The following is a 23,215-nucleotide window of genomic DNA, read 5'->3' as shown; positions in this document are numbered from 1 at the left end:
GACCGGTGACAGCTCCTGAGAGTGCGTTAGTGTTAAGAACTGAACCCTCAAGGTGAAGTGGTGGAGAGGATCCAGGCCCGGGGCTCACATCTGTGTGGCTCGGATGCAGAAAATGGCTTTGCTATGTTCACCAGTAGGAAAGGAAGCCAGTGGGTCTGAAGCGTCCGTGAGTGAGGGGGCCAGTGACAGATGAGGCTGAAGGAGCCATATCCAGCAGGCCTTTGTGTCTAGGCCATGCAGGAATTTAGATTCTTTTTTTCTTAGTAGCTAGACAGAAAACATCGAATATCCCCCCCCCCCCTTCACTTTGGAATGGTTGAAATTATAGTTTCAACAGAGCATGTTTAAGTAGATCATATTGATATGTAAACTGGTTTTTCTGTTTCCATGCTTCCTTGTGGATGACTGCTTTGAGTAGACGCTGATTCTTGGAGGTTTCATTTCCTTCTATCTGTCAACAGTGCTCTCGGAACATCTTGAGCTAGGTAAAGACACACAGGAGGCCTCAGGGTCAATCCAGCTGGAGCCAACATGGGCTTTGTGGGTTCAGTGCTTTGTTTTGCTTTTTAAGTTCTTGATTGTTTGGTTTAGTTTGGACTTCTGTTTTTGTTTGTCTGTTTTGTGTTTATAGACTGGATTTCATTAGGTAGCCCAGGTTGACCTTGAACTCACTGTTTTGCCCAGGCGGGTCCTGAACTCTAAATCCTCCTTTCTCACATTCCCATGTGTTGGGTTATAGGCATTGACCACCACTTGCAACTCAGGCTTCCAACCTGAGTTTGGATTCTCATGTGCCCTATTTTTAATGTGCCGTAGGTATGTATAGCGCCTTTGGAGTCTGTTTTCTGTCTGACTAAGGGCCGATGCACTCAGTGCAGACAGGTCTTATAAAGATTCAGTGAGGTGACTGCTAAAGTGTGCCTGAGAACACGAAGAACCAAATCAAGCTTAGTGTCTTGTTCCAGTTCTGCTTAGAGACGAAGACTCCTTTTCCCTGTGAATACTGTCGTACATCCTTGTCTAGGTAGCTGTGCTGAAATTAATAAAGGGACTCCGCTGTTAGTGTGTGTTTATCACCGTGTGTGAGTCATCAGGTGCATTCTTAAGACATGCATCTGAAGTCTCCACAGGATCCCAGGTGCAGATGTTATCAACCTCTGTGGTGATTCCCCTCCCTGTGCAGTTCTGAGAAGATGGATGGTCAGTCTGAGGCTGGGAGAGCTGAGGCTGCGGCGGCGGCGGCGGCGGCGGCGGGAAGCAGCTGTTTCCTTCTGAACCGTCAGGTGCTTAGCTGGGACCAGAAAAGCAGTACTAGTTTAATAATTATAAACGGTTAGGACATTCGGAATCACGCTGTTCTTTTCTGCTTCAAAGAAATCTTTTTGCGGGGCTAGAGCGATGGCTTGGTGGTTAAAAGCACTTGTTGCTGCTGCACAGGGTCCGAGTTTGGTTCCCAGCACCTGCTAGGTGGCTCACAGCCATCGGTGACTCTAGGGGACCTTTGGGCATGTGTGTGAGCACAGACACACAGATACAAACACACAACAAACAGACAAAGCCCCCCCCCAACAACAATAACAACAACAAAACCCACAAACATGTATTAAAAACTGACGAGATGCAGGCTAGACTCATTCATTGCGTTTGATGGATCTCTCACTGATCTGTCAACATCTGCCAGATCAGGATAAAAGACCTTCTTGTTCTGTGACAGAATGTTGGTTTTCAATCAAACCTTAACAGCATCGAGGTGTGCCATCTCCCCAAGAACTGTACCTCGGTTATCAAAGAGGCACAATTTGTCCAGGCTTATGAACATACATGCTCCTTGTATGTTCCCATGGTTACCTAGAACAAGAGACTGAAGTGTTTAGTTAAAGAACAGTACAAACGAATTATTCAGCTTAATCTCCCCTGGGAAGCTTCCCGGTTCCAGTTATTGGATTCTCTGAGGTCATTATTTTATTTCCCGGGTTTTTCATCCTTTTGAAGAGAAAACGAAGCCCTAGCGTTAGTTTGTGTCAACACTTACAAGCCTCTTGAGTCCCTCCCCGGCCTGTTAGAAATTGCATCGTCCTGGCGGACGGTAGGACTAGCTATAATGCACAGAGAAAACATACGCGTTTTAAGTTTTAGTCTTTTAAAAAATTAACTTAATTTTTTATTGTGACATTGTTTCTCCCCTTGCACCTCCATGTGGGTTCCGGGGTTTGAGCTAAGGCCATGAGGCTTGGATCATTAGGTGTCAAGCTCCTTTACCCACTGAGCCATCTTGCCAATTTTGAAATCTTTTTGTCTATTTCTAGTACATACACGAAGTAGAAAGAAAAAATAAGCACTAGCATTTATGGAAGCATTCTGAGCCAGAAAGGCAGAATTCTAGAGAATTTTGTTTGCAAAAATTAAATAGGTTTTGTATCTGATGAATCTGAAGATTATATATATATATATATATATATATATATATATACATTTAATATTTATATTAAACCCAGGTCTTCTGTTCCTGTCCCCACCCCACGCACACAATAAATAAATGTAAAAAAAAATTTCAAAGCGTATAAATAAATAAATAAATAAATAAATAAATAAATAAATAAAATGGATGAAGCCACTTTTCCTTAAAACATATGATGTTATAATCTTGGAAATTTTTATATTAAAATAGTTCTATGTCTTAATGAAGTTCTTAAAGTTAAAAAGTCAATTTGTTTTCATTCGTTTGTTTTTGAGACAAGAGCTTCTTGTGTAGATCTGGCTTGTCTGGAACTTACTCTGTAGTCAAGGCTGGGCTCAAATTCATAATCCTCCTGCCTCAGTCTTCTGAGAGCTAGATTTACAGACACAAGACACCACACCCTGCTTGTCATATGAGTAGAAAATTACTTCTTTCCCCTTAGGATAGAATAAGCTTTCTTCCCCATTGACTGAGTGTATCAAAATAAGGTTCCTCCCACATCCCCCTGTTGTACAAGTTTCGTGTGTCAGGTGTACTGTGGTCTTTGCTCCTCATGCAGACAGCGTGCACAGTGAAAGGGCACACATTCCTGACTAAATTTGGCTTCCGTGAGAAGGACGAGCAGTAGTAGTGGACAGCGAGAGGATTAGCTTCCTGCTCTCAGTTCTCGCTCTGGTACATAATGTCCCCCTATTGTTCACATAACTCCTTTTTCCACACGGGAAACACTCTGTGTGATATCTCTCGTTAACCAAACTCAGTGACACCATTTCTGGAGTCAGTGAAGTTGGAAGGATGTTAAGATCTAAAATATTAGTTCCTATCACTTGCAACGACGGTCATGGAGAGACAGTTTGTTTTGACTCGTATTACAGCCGCATGTTGGATGTGCAGAGATAGCCACTTAGAGCAGTCCCAGCTGACCTGCTGCGAGCCGACCCCTGGGCAACCTTGGTTTGGAGAGGCGAAGCATAAGAAGAATAACTCCTTCATGTTTGCCTAAAAGCAGGAAAGCCAGAAGAAGGCACTAAGACCCTCCCCTTTCCTGTTTCTGAGCATTTCAGAGCGATGACGTCAACACTCGTCTTTGCCCATTTCTGAATACTTTGGTGTTGAAGATCCACACACCCCCCAACAACGGGCCAGCTATTTTGCTTGTAACTACTTGTCAGAGAAGAAACTGAGAGATATTTGCTTATTTAGAGATGGAGCCTAGGGGTACTGCCCAAGCTGTTCGCAAATGAAAAACCTTAGCTTCCCACATGGCTGCAATGTCAGGTGCAGCGGTGCCCAACAAGTCCCCAATGAGTTAGTGGCCTGGGATTTAGGACCCCAGTTTCTGATTCTGATTCTCCTGTCCGTCCTCCTAGCAATGTCGTGTGTCTTACTTCTTGGCACTGAGACCTGTTTAGGTGTTAATGCTGAGGCACAGTACTCAGCATGGGCTATTGATGAAACACAATAACACAGAAAGATTTGATTTCCACAGATTTTTTTTTTTGGCTTAAAAAGCAGTTTTTCTAGATATGTGACTTTAGTTTGGTAGGCATACTTAAAAAAAAATAGTTTGATCTTGTTTCATTATATAATCTCTGAGTTCAAGGCCAGCCTGATCTACATAGTGAATTCCAGGACAGCCAGAGCTACACAAGTGAGACCTTGTCTCCAAAAAACAAAACAATAAAAAAAAATCTGTTTGTAATACATCACAATTAAAAAATCATATTTATTTTTAATTATATACGTATGTAAATATATTATATGTGTGTGTTTAATTACACACCCACACCCACACACCCCTCTGTTTGGGGGTATGTGCATGTCAATGCAGTTGCCAGCAGAGGCCATAAAGAGGACACTGAATCCCCTGCACTCCTTGACCTGGGTGCTGGAAACTGAGCTCTAAAAAGGGCGGTAAGTGCTCTGGACTGCGAAGCCATCTTTCCAGACCCAACATCTCAATTTTCATTTTTGCAGTTTATTGACTTCTTTATCTGATTTTTGTCTGTTTGTTTGAGTCAGGGTCTTACTTTACATTATTCACGGACGTGGAGCTTGCTAGTTACCACAGGTTGGCCTCAAACTTGTGACAGGCTGTGTGTGTCAGCTTTCCTGAGTGTCTGGATTACAGGCTTGCGTTTCCATGTCCAGCCCTGAAATAGATAGATAGGTAGATAGATAGATAGATAGATAGATAGATAGATAGATAGATGTGTATATTTGAATAAGAATCATCAATGAATCTGTTTTTGTTTTTTGTTTTGTTTTGTTTTGTTTTTTTTTCCCCCGAAACAGGGTTTCTCTGTGTAGCTTTGGAGCCTGTCCTGCATCTCACTCTGTAGCCCAGGCTGGCCTCGAACTCACAGAGATCATCTGTCTGGCTCTGCCTCCTGAGTGCTGGGATTAAAGGAGTGCACCACCAACGCCCGGCATGAATCTGGTTTTGTTTTTTTTTGTTTTTTTTTAAACTTACACCGTTCAAACAGATTACATTTTATCATATTTAGACTTTTTTAGAAAATTATTTTAGTTATGAATTTTTGAGATAATCTTTTCTCCCCCTTAGTAGAAATTTAGAGGTGTGTGAGTGCTTTGTAAGCTATAATTAACACAGTTAGCTGGTAAGGTGGGTGTCATGTGTTTGAAAGGTCATCTAAGGTTAATGTTAGTAAATTGCAGGGGAGTTTCTCCACTCCTGTTTACGCCAGTCAGGTGAGGCCTTGATGTATTCATCTTTTGGCTTCAAAAGGCCAACCGTTTCGGAGTGGCATGGTCTTCCCCCCTTGGGCAGTAGACAGTTCAGTGTAATTACAACATGCTTTTGTATACGAAACCCTGCCAATTTTAATATGGGATTTTGATTACATATATGAGGACTCCAGGCTCTCATAAGGTCTGTTTTGTTTTTCAAGCCTCAGACTGCCAAGGCCTTCTCAAGCACATGTGAACTATCCTTGGTGAAAATGTAAATGTCTCTGGAAATGTCAAAAGCTGTGTGCATGTTTGCATTCCGAATACTTGAGTTAGGTTGGAAAAGTTTAATCTGGAAACGAGACCACTTATTTTTCGTCAGCTCTGGGAACGTCTTCTTGTCAATGTCTTCCATGTGTCCTTGACTTCTTGCCCAGGAGGGATTTACAACTGCTTAAGAAACAGCTTTAAAAATGGCAAGTGATTAACTCTAAAGGTATTTGGCATAAGGATATAATATTCGGCAATTTTATTTCAAGTCATTTTAGGTTACCCTTTGAAATGATAGGAACAAAAATGGAAAAGATGTGATAAAACTATTAAATTACTTAAGATATAAAATCTTTGGCACAATGCTATTTTGGAAGACTCCAAGCTCTATTTTTAAAGATTGTAATTAATTAATTAATTAATTAATTAGGTTTTTTTTCAAGACAGGGTTTTCCCATGTAGTCCTGGCTGTTCTGGAATCCAGGCTGGCCTCGAACTCACAGAGATCCAGCTGCCTCTGCCTCCCAAGCGTCCAGCTGAGCAGCACATGTTCTTTTTTTTCTTCTTTTTTTTGGTTTTTCGAGACAGGGTTTCTCTCTGTGTAGCTTTGGAGCCTGTCCTGGAACTCACTCTGTAGACCAGGCTGGCCTCAAACTCACAGAGATCCACCTGCCTCTGCCTCCCAAGTGCTGGAATTAAAGGCGTGCGTCACCACCGCCCGGCTGAGCAGCTCATGTTCTTAACAGCTGAGACCTCAAAATACTATTTTAAGTCTCTCTTTCCATTTTTAATGTAAATATCCAAGGTATTTTGATTAGTACAGAGAGAAGGCCTCAATAAGGCCCTTAACAGTTTTAATTTCTATTCTGATATTACCTTATTGGTATTTTCTCTGTGTGTGTGTGTGTGTGTGTTTTGTGTGTGTGTGTGTGTGTGTGTGTGTGTGTGTGTGTGTGTGTGTATGTGACAGACTCTTGTTCACTGTAGGTGGCCTCAGGCTCCCTATTGAGAAGCATAAATGTAAGCACCACCTCAATGCTATCTTTACTTCCTAAAAAAAATAAAAATCTGTTCACAACATTATTACCAGGCTGGGTATAGTGTAGTGGTGCCTGTGTGTAATCTCACCACTTGGAATGTAGAGGCAGGAAGATCAAAGAGTTCAAGGTCACCTTTGGTTACATAGCATGTCAAAGGCCAGCCTGGGCTACAGGAGACCCTGCCTTAAAAAAAAAAAAACCTAAAGAAAAAATTAATAACCCAAATCCAACCCTCTTATTAGCAGTCAATTAAAAGAAGCATTATAAGTAAGTTATTTAAGATAAGTGGTCCATACACATTTTTTTTTTTTTGTTTTTGTTTTTTTGTTTTTCGAGACAGGGTTTCTCTGTGTAGCTTTGCGCCTTTTCCTGGAACTCACTTGGTAGCCCAGGCTGGCCTCGAACTCACAGAGATCCACCTGGCTCTGCCTCCCGAGTGCTGGGATTAAAGGCGTGCGCCACCACCGCCCAGCCATACACATTTTTAAAACTATTTTTTAATGTACTTTGGGTTTAAACACATCACACACACACACACACACACACACACACACACACACCCACACACACACACACCTCGATTTTATTTTGCTGCTGAGGATTGTACTCAAGCACAACCTCGTCTTTGTCTAAAGATTCATGAGCCTACAGGCCTGGCAGCCAGGCGGCTCAGAGTTAAAAGAGCCTGCTCTCAAGCCTGATGGCCGGAGCGTCATCCCTGGGACTCAACATGCTGGAAGAAAAGAACCCTTTCCCGAAAGTCGGCGTCTAACTTTCACGTGTGTGCCGTGGCATGCGTGGTGTGTGTGTGTGGGGGGGGGGTGTGTGGTGCAGGGGTGTAAGGACGGGAACCGGACTTCCGGCCTCCCAGGTGTGTGCTCTCCCGCCACAGACCTGCCTCTGCAGCCTGTCACGGTGGGGCCAGCTCTTCTCTATTAGTGTAGTCTCTAATTCGTTTTAACCGACTCTGGGTAGCTTCTCCTTCCCATTCAGGACTCTCTTTGGCTCTGTCTGTTCAGGCAACAGGCTTCCTGACATTGCCAAGTAATTGCCTCTAATTTAATGGGTTAATTAGTTCACTGTTTTCTGTAGAAGTCAAGTACTGACTCCCTGCAGAGGAGAAGACTTGGGGTTTTTTTCCCCCCTTCAGCTATACACTCCATCTTTCGATTAAAATCAAGTTAAAGTAGACTGTGAGAGTCGGGGAGTTGTTCTCTGGCATCATTTATAAGCCTAGGTACTGGCAAGGCCTTTGTCAGCCTGTGTCAACAAAAGCATTTGTTTTCCTGTTGCTGCTGTGTCCTTGGTAGCTTGTGCTAATGCTGCTGTTTCCTGGGTTTTAAAGTGTGTATTGGGGGGCGTCTGGGGACTCTCTGGGTGCCGCCTACTTTCACTGTCTGTTCTGGGTAGGCTGTGTGCTTGTCCCGGCAGCCAGGCTCAGGCACCGGAGAACACACGCCTCTCGATCAGAAGGAATGGGCAAGTAATTCTTACTAACAGCTCTGACATGTGTTCATGTTCTCTCCTGGCTCTTGAGAAAGCAGCATCCTCACAGTTGTGAAGCCAAAGGCTGTCAGCAGTGCTAACACTGGGGCTTTTTACCTCCCTGTGTTCCTGCTGGCCTCAGGCACTTCCACCAGGCTCTGTGAGATGGACACTACGCGGTCTCCTTGTCTCAGTCACGTCTTCTGTCTTCATCCACCTGAACAGCACAGGGATAGTTACTCTCTTCTCCAAAATCTTTCATGATACAGCAAGCTTCACAGACTAACGTCCATTATCTGTTCAGCTTTCATGGCCTTCCATAACTTGGTCCCAAACACCTTTTTCAGTCTCAACTTTCTGCTCCATACCTTTGTGTGTAGGTTGGACATTGCTGCTGCTATTCTTCTTCTTCTTCTTCTTCTTCTTCTTCTTCTTCTTCTTCTTCTTCTTCTTCTTCTTCTTCTTCTTCTTCTTTTCGAGACAGGGTTTCTCTGTGTAGCTTTGCGCCTTTCCTGGAACTCACTTTGGAGACCAGGCTGGCCTCGAACTCACAGAGATCCGCCTGCCTCTGCCTCCCAAGTGCTGGGATTAAAGGCATGTGCCACCACCGCCAGCTGGACATTGCTATTCTTAAACATTGAAATCAGAAATGCTCCAGAATCCAAATTCTTGAACATTGATGTGATGGTGTATGGAGGAAGTTCTATACCCGACCTTATGTAATGGGTTGAGATCAATATACAGGCACACTGAAAATATTGTATTAAAGTCACCTTCAGGCCGTGTATAGAAAGGTGTGTGTATTACTTTTCTGTTCTGGGATAAAACACCAGGATGACAAAGGCGACTTCCGGAAGAAAAGCTTTATTTGGGCTTACGGTTCCAGAGGGACAAGAGTCCATCGTGGCAAGGAGGCGCAGCAGCAAGCGACAGACAGGAGCAGGAAGCTGAGCGCTCCCGTCTTCAAACACAAGCAGAAAGCAGGAAGAGGGAACTGGAAGTAACGGGAAGCTTTTCATTTCAAAGTCCTCCCCTCCAGCGACACAGTTCCTCTGGCAACACTGCATCACCTAAACCTCCCCAGCCACCAACTAGGGACCACACGTTCAAATGCCCCCAACTATGAGGAACATTTCTCATTTAAGCCCCAAGAGTATGTATGAAACAATGGAATTTGTGTTTCGATATCTCATTAAGGAACCAGATGTGGCAGTGCCTGTAATCCCAGTGTTTGAGGGGAGTGGAGGCAAGAGAATCAGTTCAAGACCAGCTTCTTCTACATAGTGAGTTTGAGGCCAGCTTAGACTACCTGAGACCCTGCCTAAAAAAGAAAAATGGAGCAAATCAACAAAAATAACAATAGCAAAAAGATTTCCCATGAGTTTATGCAAATATTCGAAAAATAATCTGTATTAAAAATACTTCTGGTCCCAGGCATTTTGAGGTACTCAATCTGTATCCATTCATTTTTTTCCTCTCTCTTTGTGTTTGTGAGTGTGGTGTGTGCTCACCCTGCGGTGGGAATGGGGTGTGTGTAAGAACCTATGTGCACCTTCTCTTACTGAACCTGGAAATAGACTGGCAGTCAACAAGTCCCAGCAATCCTCCTGCCTCTGCCTCCCAAGTGCTGCTGTTACAGACACTTGCGTGGTCACCCTTGGCTTTTTACATGGGAGCTAGGAGATTTAACTCAGGTCCCACGCCTGCATAGGAAGAGCTCTTACCCTCTGAGGTATCTCTTGAGCTATACCCACCTCCCTGACTCCCTCCCATTCTCTCTCCTTTTTTTCCTTTTGTCTTTCTTAAACAGGAAAAGAGAACACACACAATTACATGCTTAAGACAGGACAGTATCACCCACCACTTCGGGTGCTGTTGGGAATCAAACCTAGGGCTTCCTTCACTCTGTACAAATGCTGTACCCGTGAACCATATCTGCCAGCCCCAAACTCTATTTATTACTGTTGCTCACTCCAATTAACCCCTCTCCCAGGAAGGAACAAACAAAGATTTTTCTCATTTCTAAGTTATCCCCCAGGTTGAACTCTCCTTTCTCTGGTTGAAATCAGATACTGGGGTGCCCTTAGAAGGGACACTCCTTTGGTTTCCGTGGTGTCTGTGTGATCTTACTTAGTTTTTGGTAGCCAGGTTCCCGTTGTTGCGTGACTCATCGGGCTCCTTAAACCCTGCTCTCAGATTTCTTAGTGCTGACCTCCCTTGGCACTCCAAGTAGCCCCATGACTCCTGTGCTTCTCTCCACTGCTGCCTGTCCTTAGCTCTGCTGATTTTTGTGTTCTTGTTAACCTGTCCAGGGACTGAAGGTGGAGCTCAGTCGATAATGCTTGCCCAGCTTGCATCAAGCCCTGGTTTGATCCCCAGCCCTACAGGGTAGCTCGTGCATGTAATCCCAGAACTGGGGGGTCGGAGGTGCGGTGGGAATGATGGGTTGGAGGTAGGAGGATCCCAAGTTCAAGGTTATAGTGAGTTTGAGGCCAGCCCAGAATACCGGAGACCCTGTTTCTACAACAAAAACAAACAAAAAAATCAACATGTGTCCTATTATGGCAAGTGTTGATGGAAGCACAGGGAAGAAGTGTGTAATGAGAGCCAGTAGACAACATTTATTATCAGAGGCTAGAATTCCTTTACAGATACTGCTAATATCTTATAAGGTTTTTTGGTTTGGTTTGGTTTGGTTTGGTTTTTCAAGACAGGGTTTCTCTGTGTAACAGCTCTGACTGTCCTGGATCTCACTCTGTAGACCAGGCTGGCCTCACAGAGATCCGCCTCCCTCTGCCTCCCGAGTGCTGGAATTAAAGGCATGTACCACCACTGCCCGGGCAGTTCCTTTTTTAAGGTTGATTTTTTATTATTTTTGACTGTGTATGTGTGTGTATGTGTGTGTGTGTGTGTGTGTGTGTGTGTGTGTGTGTGTTGGAGAGATTATCTCCGACCAGGAATTCTGAACTCTCCACCAAAGGTAAAGTTAGCTACACGATTTTGAGATCTCCATATTCTCACCATTACTTTTATGTCTTTGTGTCCCTCTTCTCGGGAAACTGTGGGCTTTTTTTGGTACATGGATTCATTTGGGGTGGGCACACATGCCACGGCGTGAGGTTAGAGAGCTATTTTCCAAAGTCAGTTCTCTCCAAGCATCAAACTCAGGTCACCAAGCTTAGCCCTGGTGCCTCCCTTGCTTGGCTAGCTCACTGGGGGGACGGGGGGGGGGCGGGGGGGACACACGGGAGAGGGTGGGTAATGTACATGTGAATATGAGTGTCTCAGAAGGCAAAAGTGTTGGATCCCTCTGGAGCCAGAGTTACAGGCATTTGTGAGCCACCCAAACGCAGGTCCTCTGCAAGAGCAGTTATGTAGTGCTGTTATGCCGCTCTGTTTCACTAGTCCCTGGTTTTCTTTTTTTTTTTGTTTTTGATCCTTTGTTTATAGACCCACTCTTTCAATATATCAAAGAGTTACTTTATCTTCATTGCACAGAAGCGTGCATGATCCAGAGTCCTGGGGAAAGAAGGAGCTTGTCTAAAGACTCACATGAGCTGATTTGTGATAGAGCCAGGATTAAACACAAGGCTTCTTCAGGAATGGCTTTGGTAGTCATGTGGCCAGGGCATGATTCATTTGGAGGGTGACGCTTCTCAAGTGCTCTTGATTGTATCAGCTAGTAAAGAAAGAAGTGCACCTTAGGCTCCTTCTTTTGCAAGTTGACATGATTTTTTTTTTTTTTTCAAGTGTGACCTTTGATGTTTTCAGAGCAAGACAAAGGGAACATTTCTGGTTTAAATTCCCTCCTGGTTGGAAGGGCAGATGGTTTACTCAGTTCACAGGTATTGGAAATAGTTAAGCCAACCAGCAGTCCTTGTCCTGATCCTTCTCTGTCTTACCCCCCAGAGGCAGCCACTTGAACCTCCGTTAGCTGTTTATTTTGGTATTTCCTTTTATATTTTTATGCTGATGTTTATAGGTTTTTCTCTTTTCTTAAGTACCAGGGATTGAGCCCAGGGCTTTGTGCCCGAGCTAGGCAAGCTTACTTACTAAACTTTCAGGTTTATCCTCCGTTCTTCTCAAAACAGTTATAACGTTTGATCATTATTCAGTCTCAACATTTTTCTGAGTGCAAGTAGTTTATTCTGAGGTACGTTGTGCTTTTTCGATTGTTTGTTTGAGACAGGACCTTGTGACATAGAACAGGCTGGCCTTGAACTGGGGGTGATCCTCCTGATTTTGCCTCTGCCTCCCTAGTGCTGGGATTTCGGGTGTGTTGCTACCATGCCTGGCTGACAATTTTTAAAACACATTTTGTTTATGATGTGTGTGTGCGTGCTTACACATGCTCACACGGTGTACGTGTGGAGGTCAGAAGACAATTTACAGGACTCTGTTCTCTCCTCCCACCTTGTGGGTTCTGGGCATTGAACTCAGGTTGTCAGGCTTGGTGGTAAACCAACGCCTTTACCAGATGCAGGCTGTCTTCACACACCCTATGGTCCTCCTGCTTCAGCCTCCTGAGTGTTGGGATTACAGGTGTGCGACCCCACCACCCGAGCTCAAGTCATTACTTTGGATATTTCCTATTTTGCCCAATGAAAATGCATTTTCATAGTTAAAGATGATCAGACTTGTATTTGCTTGTTTATATACCTACTGCTGATTCATTAATTCAGTGGGTGTTTTTTTTGAGTGCCTACTATGCACCAAGCACTGTGTTTGTTTCTAGGAGCATATTAGAGAACAAGCTAGACAGAGATTCTCCTCTGACATTTTAGGCGGGAGATGGTAAATTACAGTGTTGGAAGGGGATATGTGTGAAAGGGAGAACAGCTATGTCAGGGTGGGGGCGGGTATAGACACACACGGCCAAGGTGAGTAGTAAACAGGTATGTAAGGGTAGGGGGTATAGACACACACGGCCAAGGTGAATAGTAAACAGGTATGTAAGGGTAGGGGGTATAGACACACACGGCCAAGGTGAAGGAGTAAATAGGCGATGAAGGCAGAACTCTGAGCAGATTTACATTCTTCCCAGCATCCCTTTCTTTCTCACTCTGTGCCTTGGGTAATCTGGTCTTAGGTTTTTCCTGGTGGCTTTGCTTCCTGCAGCTTTCTGTCTGCCCCAATCAGGAGTAGGTACCCTGGAGGGCTGCAGTACCTTGGTCCTAGGCTTTGCTTCCTGCAGCTTTCTGTCTGCCCCAATCAGGAGTAGGTACCCTGGAGGGCTGCAGCACCTTGGTCCTAGTTTCCTCGCCCATTTCCTCAGTAGATCGCCTGCCCCTGATTCCTACACACTCTCTTTGATTTAGTTCGCTCTCTCTTAAAAGAAGAAAAACTCCCCTGGGGCCAGCGAGCTAGCCGAGCAAGGGAGGCACCAGGGCTAAGCTTGGTGACCTGAGTTTGATGCTTGGAGAGAACTGACTTTGGAAAGTAGCTCTCTAACCTCCACACTCACGCCGTGGCACGTGTGCCCATCCCAAATGAATCCATGTACCAAAAAGTCCACAGTTTCCTGAGAAGGGGGACACAAAGACACAAAAGTAATGGTGAGAGTATGGAGATCTCAAAATCGTGTAGCTAATTTTACCTCTGGTGGAGAGTTCAGAATTCCCGGTCGGAGATCATCTCTCGGGCCTCCATCCACTGTCAACAAGTGTTCCCCTAATACTTTATTCTGACCCAGTGTTTCTCTCTGGGGACTTTTAGGATTGTTCTTTTTTATTTTGCTGTCCTGAAGTTTTATGAGGGTGAGGGAGGCTTGGTGAGATTTTTTACATTAATTCTTTTTGCGTGTGTGTATGACATTTAATGAGTTCTTCTAGTCTTCAGTTTGGGAAACTCCCTGATCTTACCTCTTTGTTGGTAATGACTCTTGGTCATGGCCCCATGCACTGAGTCCTTGAAATGATAAGGGGTTTCTTTGATGAGCATACTTTTAAAAAATTGACATGAGATGTAAGAGACTTTTTATTTCTTTTTCCAGTGACTGGGACTTGGACTAATGGAAGATCTCTTTAGAACACAGTAGTTTCATTTTCAATGGCAGCCTGTGCCGCCTGCAGCCACCCCCCCCCCCATGGGCTCTCGGCCAAAGGCTGCATCTGGGAAGTGAGGGGTCTGTGAGCTCACCTTCGGGGCCTTGGCCTTTCTTTCACTTACCTTAGTTTTTCTGGTTTCTCTTATCTTACCAACGTTTTTATTTTTACTTACTTATTTTACTTTTGCAGTGCAGTAGATTAAACTCATGATAGGAAAGCTGTATTCCTCAGCCCATGTAGTTTTACACTTACTTATTTAGTGTGTGTGTGTCTCTCTGTGTGTGTGTGTGTGTGTGTGTGTGTGTGTGTGTGTGTGTGTGTGTGTTGCATGTGGCTGTGTGGTATGGCATTTGTGTGGAAGTTGGGGGACAGCTTTTGGAAATCGATTCTCTCTTACTGTGTGACTCCCTAGACTTGAACTCAGATCGTCAGGCTGATGATTGTCAGAAGAACTCAGTCATCTTGCCAACCCCTCTGTATTTTATTTTATTATTTATTTTTAAAAATTCATTTATTTTTATTTTATGTGCGTGGGTGTTTTGCCTGCATGTTGTCTGTGCATCACATGGTTGCAGTGCCCTAGAAGTCCAGAAGGGGGAGTTAGATCTTCTGGAACTGGAGTTACAGACTGTTGTCAGGGGCTGTGTGGGTGCTGGGAACTGAACCTAGGTCTTCTGGAAGAGCAACCAGTACTCAAACCCCAGAACCATCTCTCTAGCCCCATCTCATGTATTTTTAATTGAGATTAAGTAGTCACATGACATAAAGGTTCCTGTTGTGATCATTTTAAAGTGCACTACTTAGTGGTTTTAATTTAAATGTTTCTAATGTGTGACCGTCACCATTATGTAATTCCAGAAGCCGTTCATCATCCTCAGAGAGAAACCCCCACACTCATTTAGCCATTAGCTCCTGTTTCCCTCTCTCAGATCCTGGCAGTCATAATTCCGGGTTCTCCTCCATGGCCTTACCTTTGTTGACATTGGATGTAAATGGGGTCCTACACTGTGGACTTTTTGTGTCTGGTTCATTTCACCCAGCAGACTTCCAGGGTTCATCAGTGCTGACCACACATCAGTTCTTTACTGTGATCTTAAATTGGTATCTGGGTGTTTGGTTTTTCACTACCCAGAGGCAATCAATATCCACGTTTATTATCCTTATTTTGATTTCAATACCGTAACTTGGTTTACTTTCCCCCAGACAACTGTTGGCCACCACATGATGTTGAATCATCCTCCTTTTTCAAAGTGCCTTTTTGTTTGTTTTTCAGTATGCCAGTACTGAGGTGGATGGAGAACATTACATGACCCCAGAAGACTTCGTTCAGCGCTATCTTGGCCTGTATAATGATCCAAACAGCAACCCAAAGATTGTGCAGCTCTTGGCAGGAGTAGCTGACCAAACCAAGGATGGGTAAGAACTTTTATACCTGTTCTGAAAATTAGTCATATATTTTATTAAAAATGTAAAGCTGGCCGGGCGGTGGTGGCGCACGCCTTTAATCCCAGCACTCGGGAGGCAGAGCCAGGCGGATCTCTGTGAGTTCGAGGCCAGCCTGGGCTACCAAGTGAGTTCCAGGAAAGGCGCAAAGCTACACAGAGAAACCCTGTCTCGAAAAACCAAAAAAAAAAAAAAAAATGTAAAGCTGTAAGTTTCATATCATTTTTTTTTTGAGACCAGGTCTTACTATATAGCCCAGGCTAGCCTGGAACTCAGTATGTTGACTAGGCTAGCCTTGAACTCACAGAGCTCCTCCTGCTTCTGAGTGCTAGGATTAAAGGTCCATCACTATGATTAGCTTGCATCTTGAATTATTTAAAAGATGTACTTATTTTTATGTTATGTAAATGTTTTGCCTGCATGTGTGTATATGCACTATGTGCATGGTGTGTGAGGAGGCCAGAAGATGGCATCAGTTCTCCGGGTACTGAGTTACAGATAGTTGTGAGCTGCTGTGTGGGTGCTGGGAACTGAATCTGTGTTATCGGGAAGAGTAGCAAGTGTTCTTAACCACTGAGCCGTCTTTCTGGCCCTGTATCTTGAGTTGTAATAGTAACCAATATCTTCCCCTTGAAACTTACAAAATGGTGTTCTTTACTGCCATTATTAAACATGCTGTCACCTCTTATTTTCTTAAAAAATAAGTTTACATGAGAGAAGCCATATTTTATATTGGATAATCTCATCAGGAGGGGCTCCTTATAGCGAATTTTATTTTTTTTTATTCCTTTATTTGAAAAATATTGAGTGCCTGCTAATGTGTCAGGCATTATTCTTAGTGTTAGAATGTGTGAGAAAGCAAGCCACAAAAGGTAATAAAATAAAATAAAAAGTAAACTATAGCATGTTAGGGGGAGGCAAGCACTATGAAGAACTTAGGGAGTGGCCTGTATTCATGTGTCTACTTATTTAGTTGGAAAACATTACGTTAAACACCACAATTTGCCAGGTACTATTGGGCTTTATAAATATAAGCATGAATAAAATGAGGTTGCCGGCCTTAAGAATAAGTTCATAGTTTAGTGGGAAAGAGAGGACCAGACAAAGTAAAAGCAAGTCAGTATTTCTGGGGTAAGACAGTGATGATAAATATAGAAAGTAGAAGGACCCAGGAAGCTTCATTAACTCTCAGTTAGGACAGCATCCCAGGGAGCTGACACTTGAACAAACCCATGGGACAAAGAGGGGGAGGAATTCCAGGGAGGGAGAAAGGATTGCCAAGGAACATGAAAGAATGCAAGCGTGTGTGTGTGTGTGTGTGTGTGTGTGTGTGTGTGTGTGTGTGTGTGTAAGCAGTGGGGAATTTGTGTTGTAAGTACTTTGGTGCAACAACTGTGGCATTGCTTTGCTGCTGCAGAAGATGTAGTTGGGGTGAAACTGGGGACTGTGTATGTGCTGGGCTTTTGCTGTGTCTTGTGACTCCCAGTCTTGGGGTCCTTTTAGCCTGGTAGTGTGTGGGTGTGAAGTTACAGAAGTAATAAGGATTCATCTTACTATGGAGTTAGTCCATTCTTCAAGGGGCGCTCTAAATGTTAGTAAAATTGCATGGGGCTGGATTATGGAACAAATACAATATTTATTGAGTTACATAAAGAAAACAGTTGTTCACTATGGCAGTTTTCAGCTTTATCCCTAGCCAGGATTTTTTTTCCCCTAGGTGTAGAGGTGCTTGAGTGAAAAGCTGGGCAGTGAAGATCCATCTTTATCTTTATCCATCACTATAAATATGATCATGCTTTGGAAAAGAAGGGTGGAGAAGACAAGACTGGTCTGGAGCAACCTAGGGAGCCAAGTACTATAATGGTTGAAGTAGCCAGACTGGCCAAGAGTTCCTTCCTGCCAGAGCCGATTCTGAGTTCATTTTTACTGTCTCACAGAACTTGGCACAGTGCATGAAATTTGGGACATTCAACAAATGTTTACTCAATGCATCTTTAATAACTTGGAAAGATGCATCATTGTAAATGGCAGGTGTTGGATAAAAGTTATACATTTTTGTCTAGTATTAAAAATGTCAAATCAGATGCCGGGCATGGTGGGGACTTTAATCCCAGCACTTGGGAGGCAGAAGCAGGTGGATCTCTGTGAGTTCCAGGCCAGTCTGGTCTACATACCAAGTTCCAGGACAGCCAAAGATACACAAAGAAACCCTATCTGGGGCGGTGTGTGTGTGTGTGTGTGTGTGTGTGTGTACCAAAAAACCAAAAAGAACACCAAAATGTCAGGTCAGCTCCCAAGCTGCAGATCAGGTCATTTATAGAGTCTAAATAGTGGTTAGATAGAAGGTCTATGGAAATTAATGTATTTAATTAGAATTCTTCTTTCTGAATTATTAAAGGTAGCACATACAGTTTGCTCTTTTAGAAAATATTGGTATGTTTGTTGTTGACCTGGTTTTGTATTTATTTATTGAAACAAGAGTCTCTCTGTGTAGCCCTGACTGTCCTGGAACTCACTATGTAAACCAGGCTGACCTTGAACCCACACCTGCCTCTATCTGCTGAGTGCCAGGATCAAAGCTGTGCAGTCACCACACTTGGCCCTATTTTTCTCCATTTATTTATTTATTTATTTATTTATTTATTTATTTATTTATTTAGAGACAGAATTTCTCTGTAGTTTTGGTGCCTGTCCTGGATCTTGCTCTGTAGACCAGGCTGGCCTCAAACTCACAGAGATCCACCTGGCTCTGTCTCCCAAGTGCTGGGATCAAAGGCGTGCGCCACCACCGCTGCCGCCCAGCCTCCCTTTATTTTTATTTCATGTTTTGCCTGCATGTATGTGTGTGCAGGTAATGCCCAAGGAAATCAGGCAGGAGCATCAAATCTTCTGGGACTGGAGTTACAGCTGTGAGCTGCCATGTGGGTGCTGGGAATTGAACCTGGATCCTCTGGAAGAGCAGCCAGTGCTCTCAACCTCTGAGACATCTCTCCAGTTCTAGACATGGTTTTAGAATGACCAGTTTTCACATAAATACCTCACGCCTTTTGTGACCATCTTGTTTTAGTTCTTTGAAACTTTAGATGATTCTTGTAGGCTGAAGTGCATTGTTAAAGTATGGCATTTTTCATGAAGTCAAGTAGAATCCAAGTATTAATTTGGCAGAGTGTATCAGTAATAACTTTGTGTAGTGAATAATCTAGTAATATTGAATTGAGTTTACTCTTTTTTTTTTTTTTTAAATACAGAGTCTCACTATGTAGCCCTGGCTAGCCTGTAACTTACAGATCCATCAGTCTCTGTCTTTCAGTGCTGAGATTAAAGGTGTGTGTCACCACAACTGGCTGAATTTACCTTTTAAAGATACCCTTTCACTCTTGGTTTTCTTTTTTGGGTGGTTGTGAGATATGTATTTAAACTTATGATAATCCCCCAGCTTCACCCTCCCAACTGCTGGGTCACAGGCATCACCACACCTGGCAGCCCTTTACACTTTTTTTTTTCCATTTTTTTCAAGACAGTCTCACTTTGCCCACAAATTACTTCCAGAAACAGAGAAAAAAAATAGAATTTTTCAGAAGACTTGGATTCTTGCCTTTTTATGGATGCATGGTGTTTAGAAGTTGTTGAACTTCCTGAATATAATGCAGAATGGGTGGATTTGTATCAGAATTTTTCTAGGGAGAAATCTCAGGCTTTCGGAAAGGCTCAGTATTATAGTTAAGGGTTTACATCTTTTTTTTTTTTTTTTTTTTTTTTTTTTTGGTTTTTTTGAGACAGGGTTTCTCTGTGTAGCTTTGCGCCTTTCCTGGAGCTCACTCGGTAGCCCAGGCTGGCCTCGAACTCACAGAGATCCGCCTGGCTCTGCCTCCCGAGTGCTGGGATTAAAGGCGTGCGCCACCACCGCCCGGCTCGGGTTTACATCTTAATCCAACAGAATCAAAGTCTTTGGTAATGTTTGACTCATTCCGAGAAGTCACTTTTGTTTAACAATTAAGGAAAAGAGGCTCAGAGTGGTTAATCAGCTTTCTTGGTAATCAACAATTAGTTCTCTTAACAACCGGTCTTCTTTTCTTGTAATCTCTCATCATTAATTTCTCCTTCTCCAATTCTCTCTTTCTTGCTGTCACTGTTACCGAGGACAGTGAATGAAGGCTTAGAATGAAGTTGTTACTTTTATTCTGGCCTCGGGGTTAGAATGAGATTGTTACTTTTACTCTGGCCTCAGGCTTAGAATGAAATTGTTACTTTTACTCTGGCCTCAGAGTTAAAGGTTCTGTTACAGTTTTTGTTGTTGTTTGTTTGTTTTCCAAGACAGGGTTTCTCTGTGTAGTCCTGGCTGTCCTGAAATTTGCTCTGTAGACCAGCTGGCGTCGAACTCAGAGATCTTCCTGTCCCTGCCTTCTGAGTGCTGGGATTAAAGGTGTGCACCCCCGCCACCTGTTACACTGCTGCCCGGCCTGTTACGGTTTTTTGATGCTGAGTCCCTACAGGATGTAACTTGATGGCAGCGTGACATTACTTAGAATCACCCTGGCAAAGGGAAGCCACGCGAGTGAGTAGAATCAGTAGAGACAAGTTTAAGTAACCTGACGTGTGAGCTAGAGCTGGGTTAGGAGCGGTCAGTAGTCTTCCTTTGTTGATCAGATCTGAGACCTGCTTTTGGAATCTCAGTGCCTTCAGGTTAAGTCTTTTGCTTTGCTTTTGAAACTTTCCGAGCCCCCCAAAAAAAAAAAGAACATAGTGTTTCCCCTGATGTTTTCTAGCCCAGGAAGTGGCTCTTTCTTGCCATCCCCTGTCCACCATTAGACGGTGAAATAAGGTGCTTGATACAGAGTCACGCGGAAGCAGCATCGTGTGGTATAAATAGCCTGCTGGGTTGTCTGAAAGTCAAGTTATCGGCCAAGTGTTATTTGTGAGATTGTGGCTTAAACTTGGGAGTTCTGGTTGTGTCATGGAAAGCAAAATGATTTTATGCATTAAACACAGATCACAGAGACTATTATGTGATCTGATCTGAAATATTTAGACAGTTGCTTCTTTGAAACTGTAACTTCTAGGATAGTGGTTTCTATATTTAGTCTAGTCAGAATTTCATCTGGAAGTTCTATCTGCTATACTGGGAAGACCCAGTTTTTTCTCTGATCCTTCATGAGTGGGTTTTTTTTTTCTTACCATGCATGTTGAAGATCCATTCATTTTGGTAGAAATCTTGGCTATTTTATACAATTTTGTAGAAAATTATAAAAATAACGAACATTTTTGGCATTATATTAGTTTTCATTCTGATAAGGGACTTTGTGGGAAAATGTACTACACAGTCACAAAATTTGTTACTTCAAAGTTATAAAATATGCAATTTTAAATAAAAATTTCAAGCACACAGGAGACAGAAGCAGGAATGTCAGGAGTTCAGTGTGCCCCCTACCCGCACTGCACCCCATAAAAATAATTTAAAAAATAGGTGGAACTTGGCCAGGGATGAGGTGCACATCCTGCAAAGTCCAGGGACCTGGTGAGCTATCCCACACCTGATTTTCTCCTGCAGATGGACCAGTAGGAAAGTAAATGGCTGTAGATGTGTCCCACTGGTTCCAATACCCTGGCTGCTCAGTAGTTTGGTGGAGATCTGAGTATGCTGATGGGCAAAATGTATCAGTTTAGCAGGTTCCATCAGGCTTGTATTTTAATAGGGCTGCTTGCTGCACATAGTAAATCTCTGTGAGTCACCAGTGTCCTGAGGCATCGGCAGCCAAGGCCTACAGCTGTCTTTTTGGAGGCAGTTCCTGCTTGGCACCAAGAGCTACCAAATGTCACTTAGGACCAAGAACCTCCTGTTGCCCAAGCTTGCAATTTGTCAAGGGAAATCAGAAAGCTGGATATTTGTATGAAATCTTAGGATTTCCTAATGTTGCCAACAAGTGCATCTGGAAAAGTAATTCTTTGTTTGCCAAAGAAAACATGTCTGTTGGACAAATTCCACTTGCTAGCCAGCAGCTACGGCCTTTGCTGGATAGGGAGCTAATCTTTGATTTTTCTCCTATAAAAAAATAAAGTTTTATTACTGAGCATGAAATATGTTCCAAAGTGATGCATTCTGTATTTCAGAGTTACTTGTGTTTTTGATGCCCAATTCTGAATACTTAAAAAATCAAATTGTTGCTGGGCAGAGGTGGCACACGCCTTTAATCTAAGCACTCGAGAGGCAGAGGTAGGTGGATCTCTGTGAGTTCGAGGCTAGCCTGGTCTACAGAGCCAGTTCCAGGACAGCCAATGCTACATAGACTCAAAACCCTGTCTCAAAAAACAAAACAAAACAACAAAAATCAAATTGTTGCAAGTTGGTTCATTAAAAAAAAAAGATAATCAGCTCATCTATTGTTTTTAAGTTTTAGAATTATTATTACCATTTTTTTTTTTTTGAGACAGTTTCTCTGTGTAGCCCTGGCTGTTCTGAAACTACGTCTGTAGCCCAGGCTGGCCTTGAGCTCACAGAGATCCGACTGCTTCTGCCTCCTGAGTGCTGGGATTAAAGGCGTGCGCCACCACCGCTCTAGAATTATATTTATAGTCAGAAGAAATGATGCTGGTCATTCTTCATTATGAAACTTCAGGCATTTAAAAGTGTGTGGCTAATGAGTCTTCTGGTACCCCCTGCCTATGCCCCCGTTTCCTGGCATTCCACGCTCTAGTCAGTCTCAGCACCCCACTCATGGCTGGCCTTTTGTTTCACTCAAGCCCAGCCCCCCATATTGACTTTCTCTCTCCCCTTTTCCTTTCTTCCCTCCATCCTTCTCTCCCTCCTGCAGCCGGGTATGGAGTCCAGGGCCTCCTCACACATGCTTAGCTACACCTCACCCAGCTTGTTGCTTTTGAGGAATGTGTGGTTGGTTCTGGTATGCTGCAACAGGAATAGCAGAAAAAGCCAACTAAAAAATAATTCAAAACAAAACAAACCAAAAAGAGTAGGTGAGTCAGGACTGGGGGTCACACCTGGCAATTTCAGGGACCTGCCGAGTTGTCCCCTGCCTGACTTTCTCCTGCCGATGGAGATGGGGGAACATCAATGGCCACAAAAGCTGGGGTGCATTGAGGGCCAGTGTGCCCTGTAGGCTCCAAACTCCTAGGACTGTCAGTGAGGTCTGTGTTGTGTTAATGGCACCACGTCTCCCACTACTACACCGCCCGCAGACAGGGTTTCTCTGTAACAGCCCTGGCTGTCCTGGACTATGCTCTGTAGACCAGGCTGGCCCTGAACTCAGAAATCTGTCTCTGCCTCCTGAGCGCTGGGATTATAGGTATACGCCACCACAGCCCAGTGGCATCATGGTTTTCAGGGGAGGCTACAGGGAGACTGCCAGCAGTACGAGGTGGGTAGATCCCAAATCCCACCTTTAGAAGTTAAGGGTCCACCTCTGAGGCCGGGTGCCAACCCTCTCTGTAAACCTACATCTGATGGTGCCCTAGGGTTGATTTTATAGCAGTGGTGGTGATTATAGATAAAGTACAGTAATGCCTCTTTGTGCCAAGCATTGAGCATATATGTTTTACATTATGGATTTCTCAAAATTAGCTTGAGACTTAAATGTTAAAAGTTTTACATATAAGGAAACGGAGAGGCTAAGGAACTTGTCCAGGGCATCCTCTGTTCTTGATATTGTACCCTACTTGCTTTAAAGTCAAACCATCTTTGACAGGCTTTCAAAAGACCTAGGACGGTGGTTTTGTAATTTGCAGGCCATGTAGGCGCACAAGCCAGTAGTCCCAGCACTCAGGTGGTG

General features: G+C 43.6%; 1 protein-coding gene across 1 annotated transcript in view; it reads left to right on the top strand.

Moving 5' to 3' along the window:
* The window catches only part of Slc25a12 (solute carrier family 25 member 12), a 91,650-nt gene that overhangs the window by 10,359 nt on the left and 58,076 nt on the right, over window positions 1-23,215 (top strand). The window contains exon 3 of the mRNA XM_059260681.1: window positions 15,265-15,407. Coding sequence (XP_059116664.1) covers window positions 15,265-15,407 — 143 coding nt within the window. The remainder of the gene's footprint in view (window positions 1-15,264; window positions 15,408-23,215) is intronic.

The sequence above is a fragment of the Peromyscus eremicus genome, chromosome 4 (assembly GCF_949786415.1).
Source record: "Peromyscus eremicus chromosome 4, PerEre_H2_v1, whole genome shotgun sequence".
Classification (NCBI taxonomy): Eukaryota; Metazoa; Chordata; class Mammalia; order Rodentia; family Cricetidae; genus Peromyscus; species Peromyscus eremicus.
Note: the sequence above shows the minus strand (reverse complement) of the source record. Positions and strands in the feature narration are given on the sequence as shown.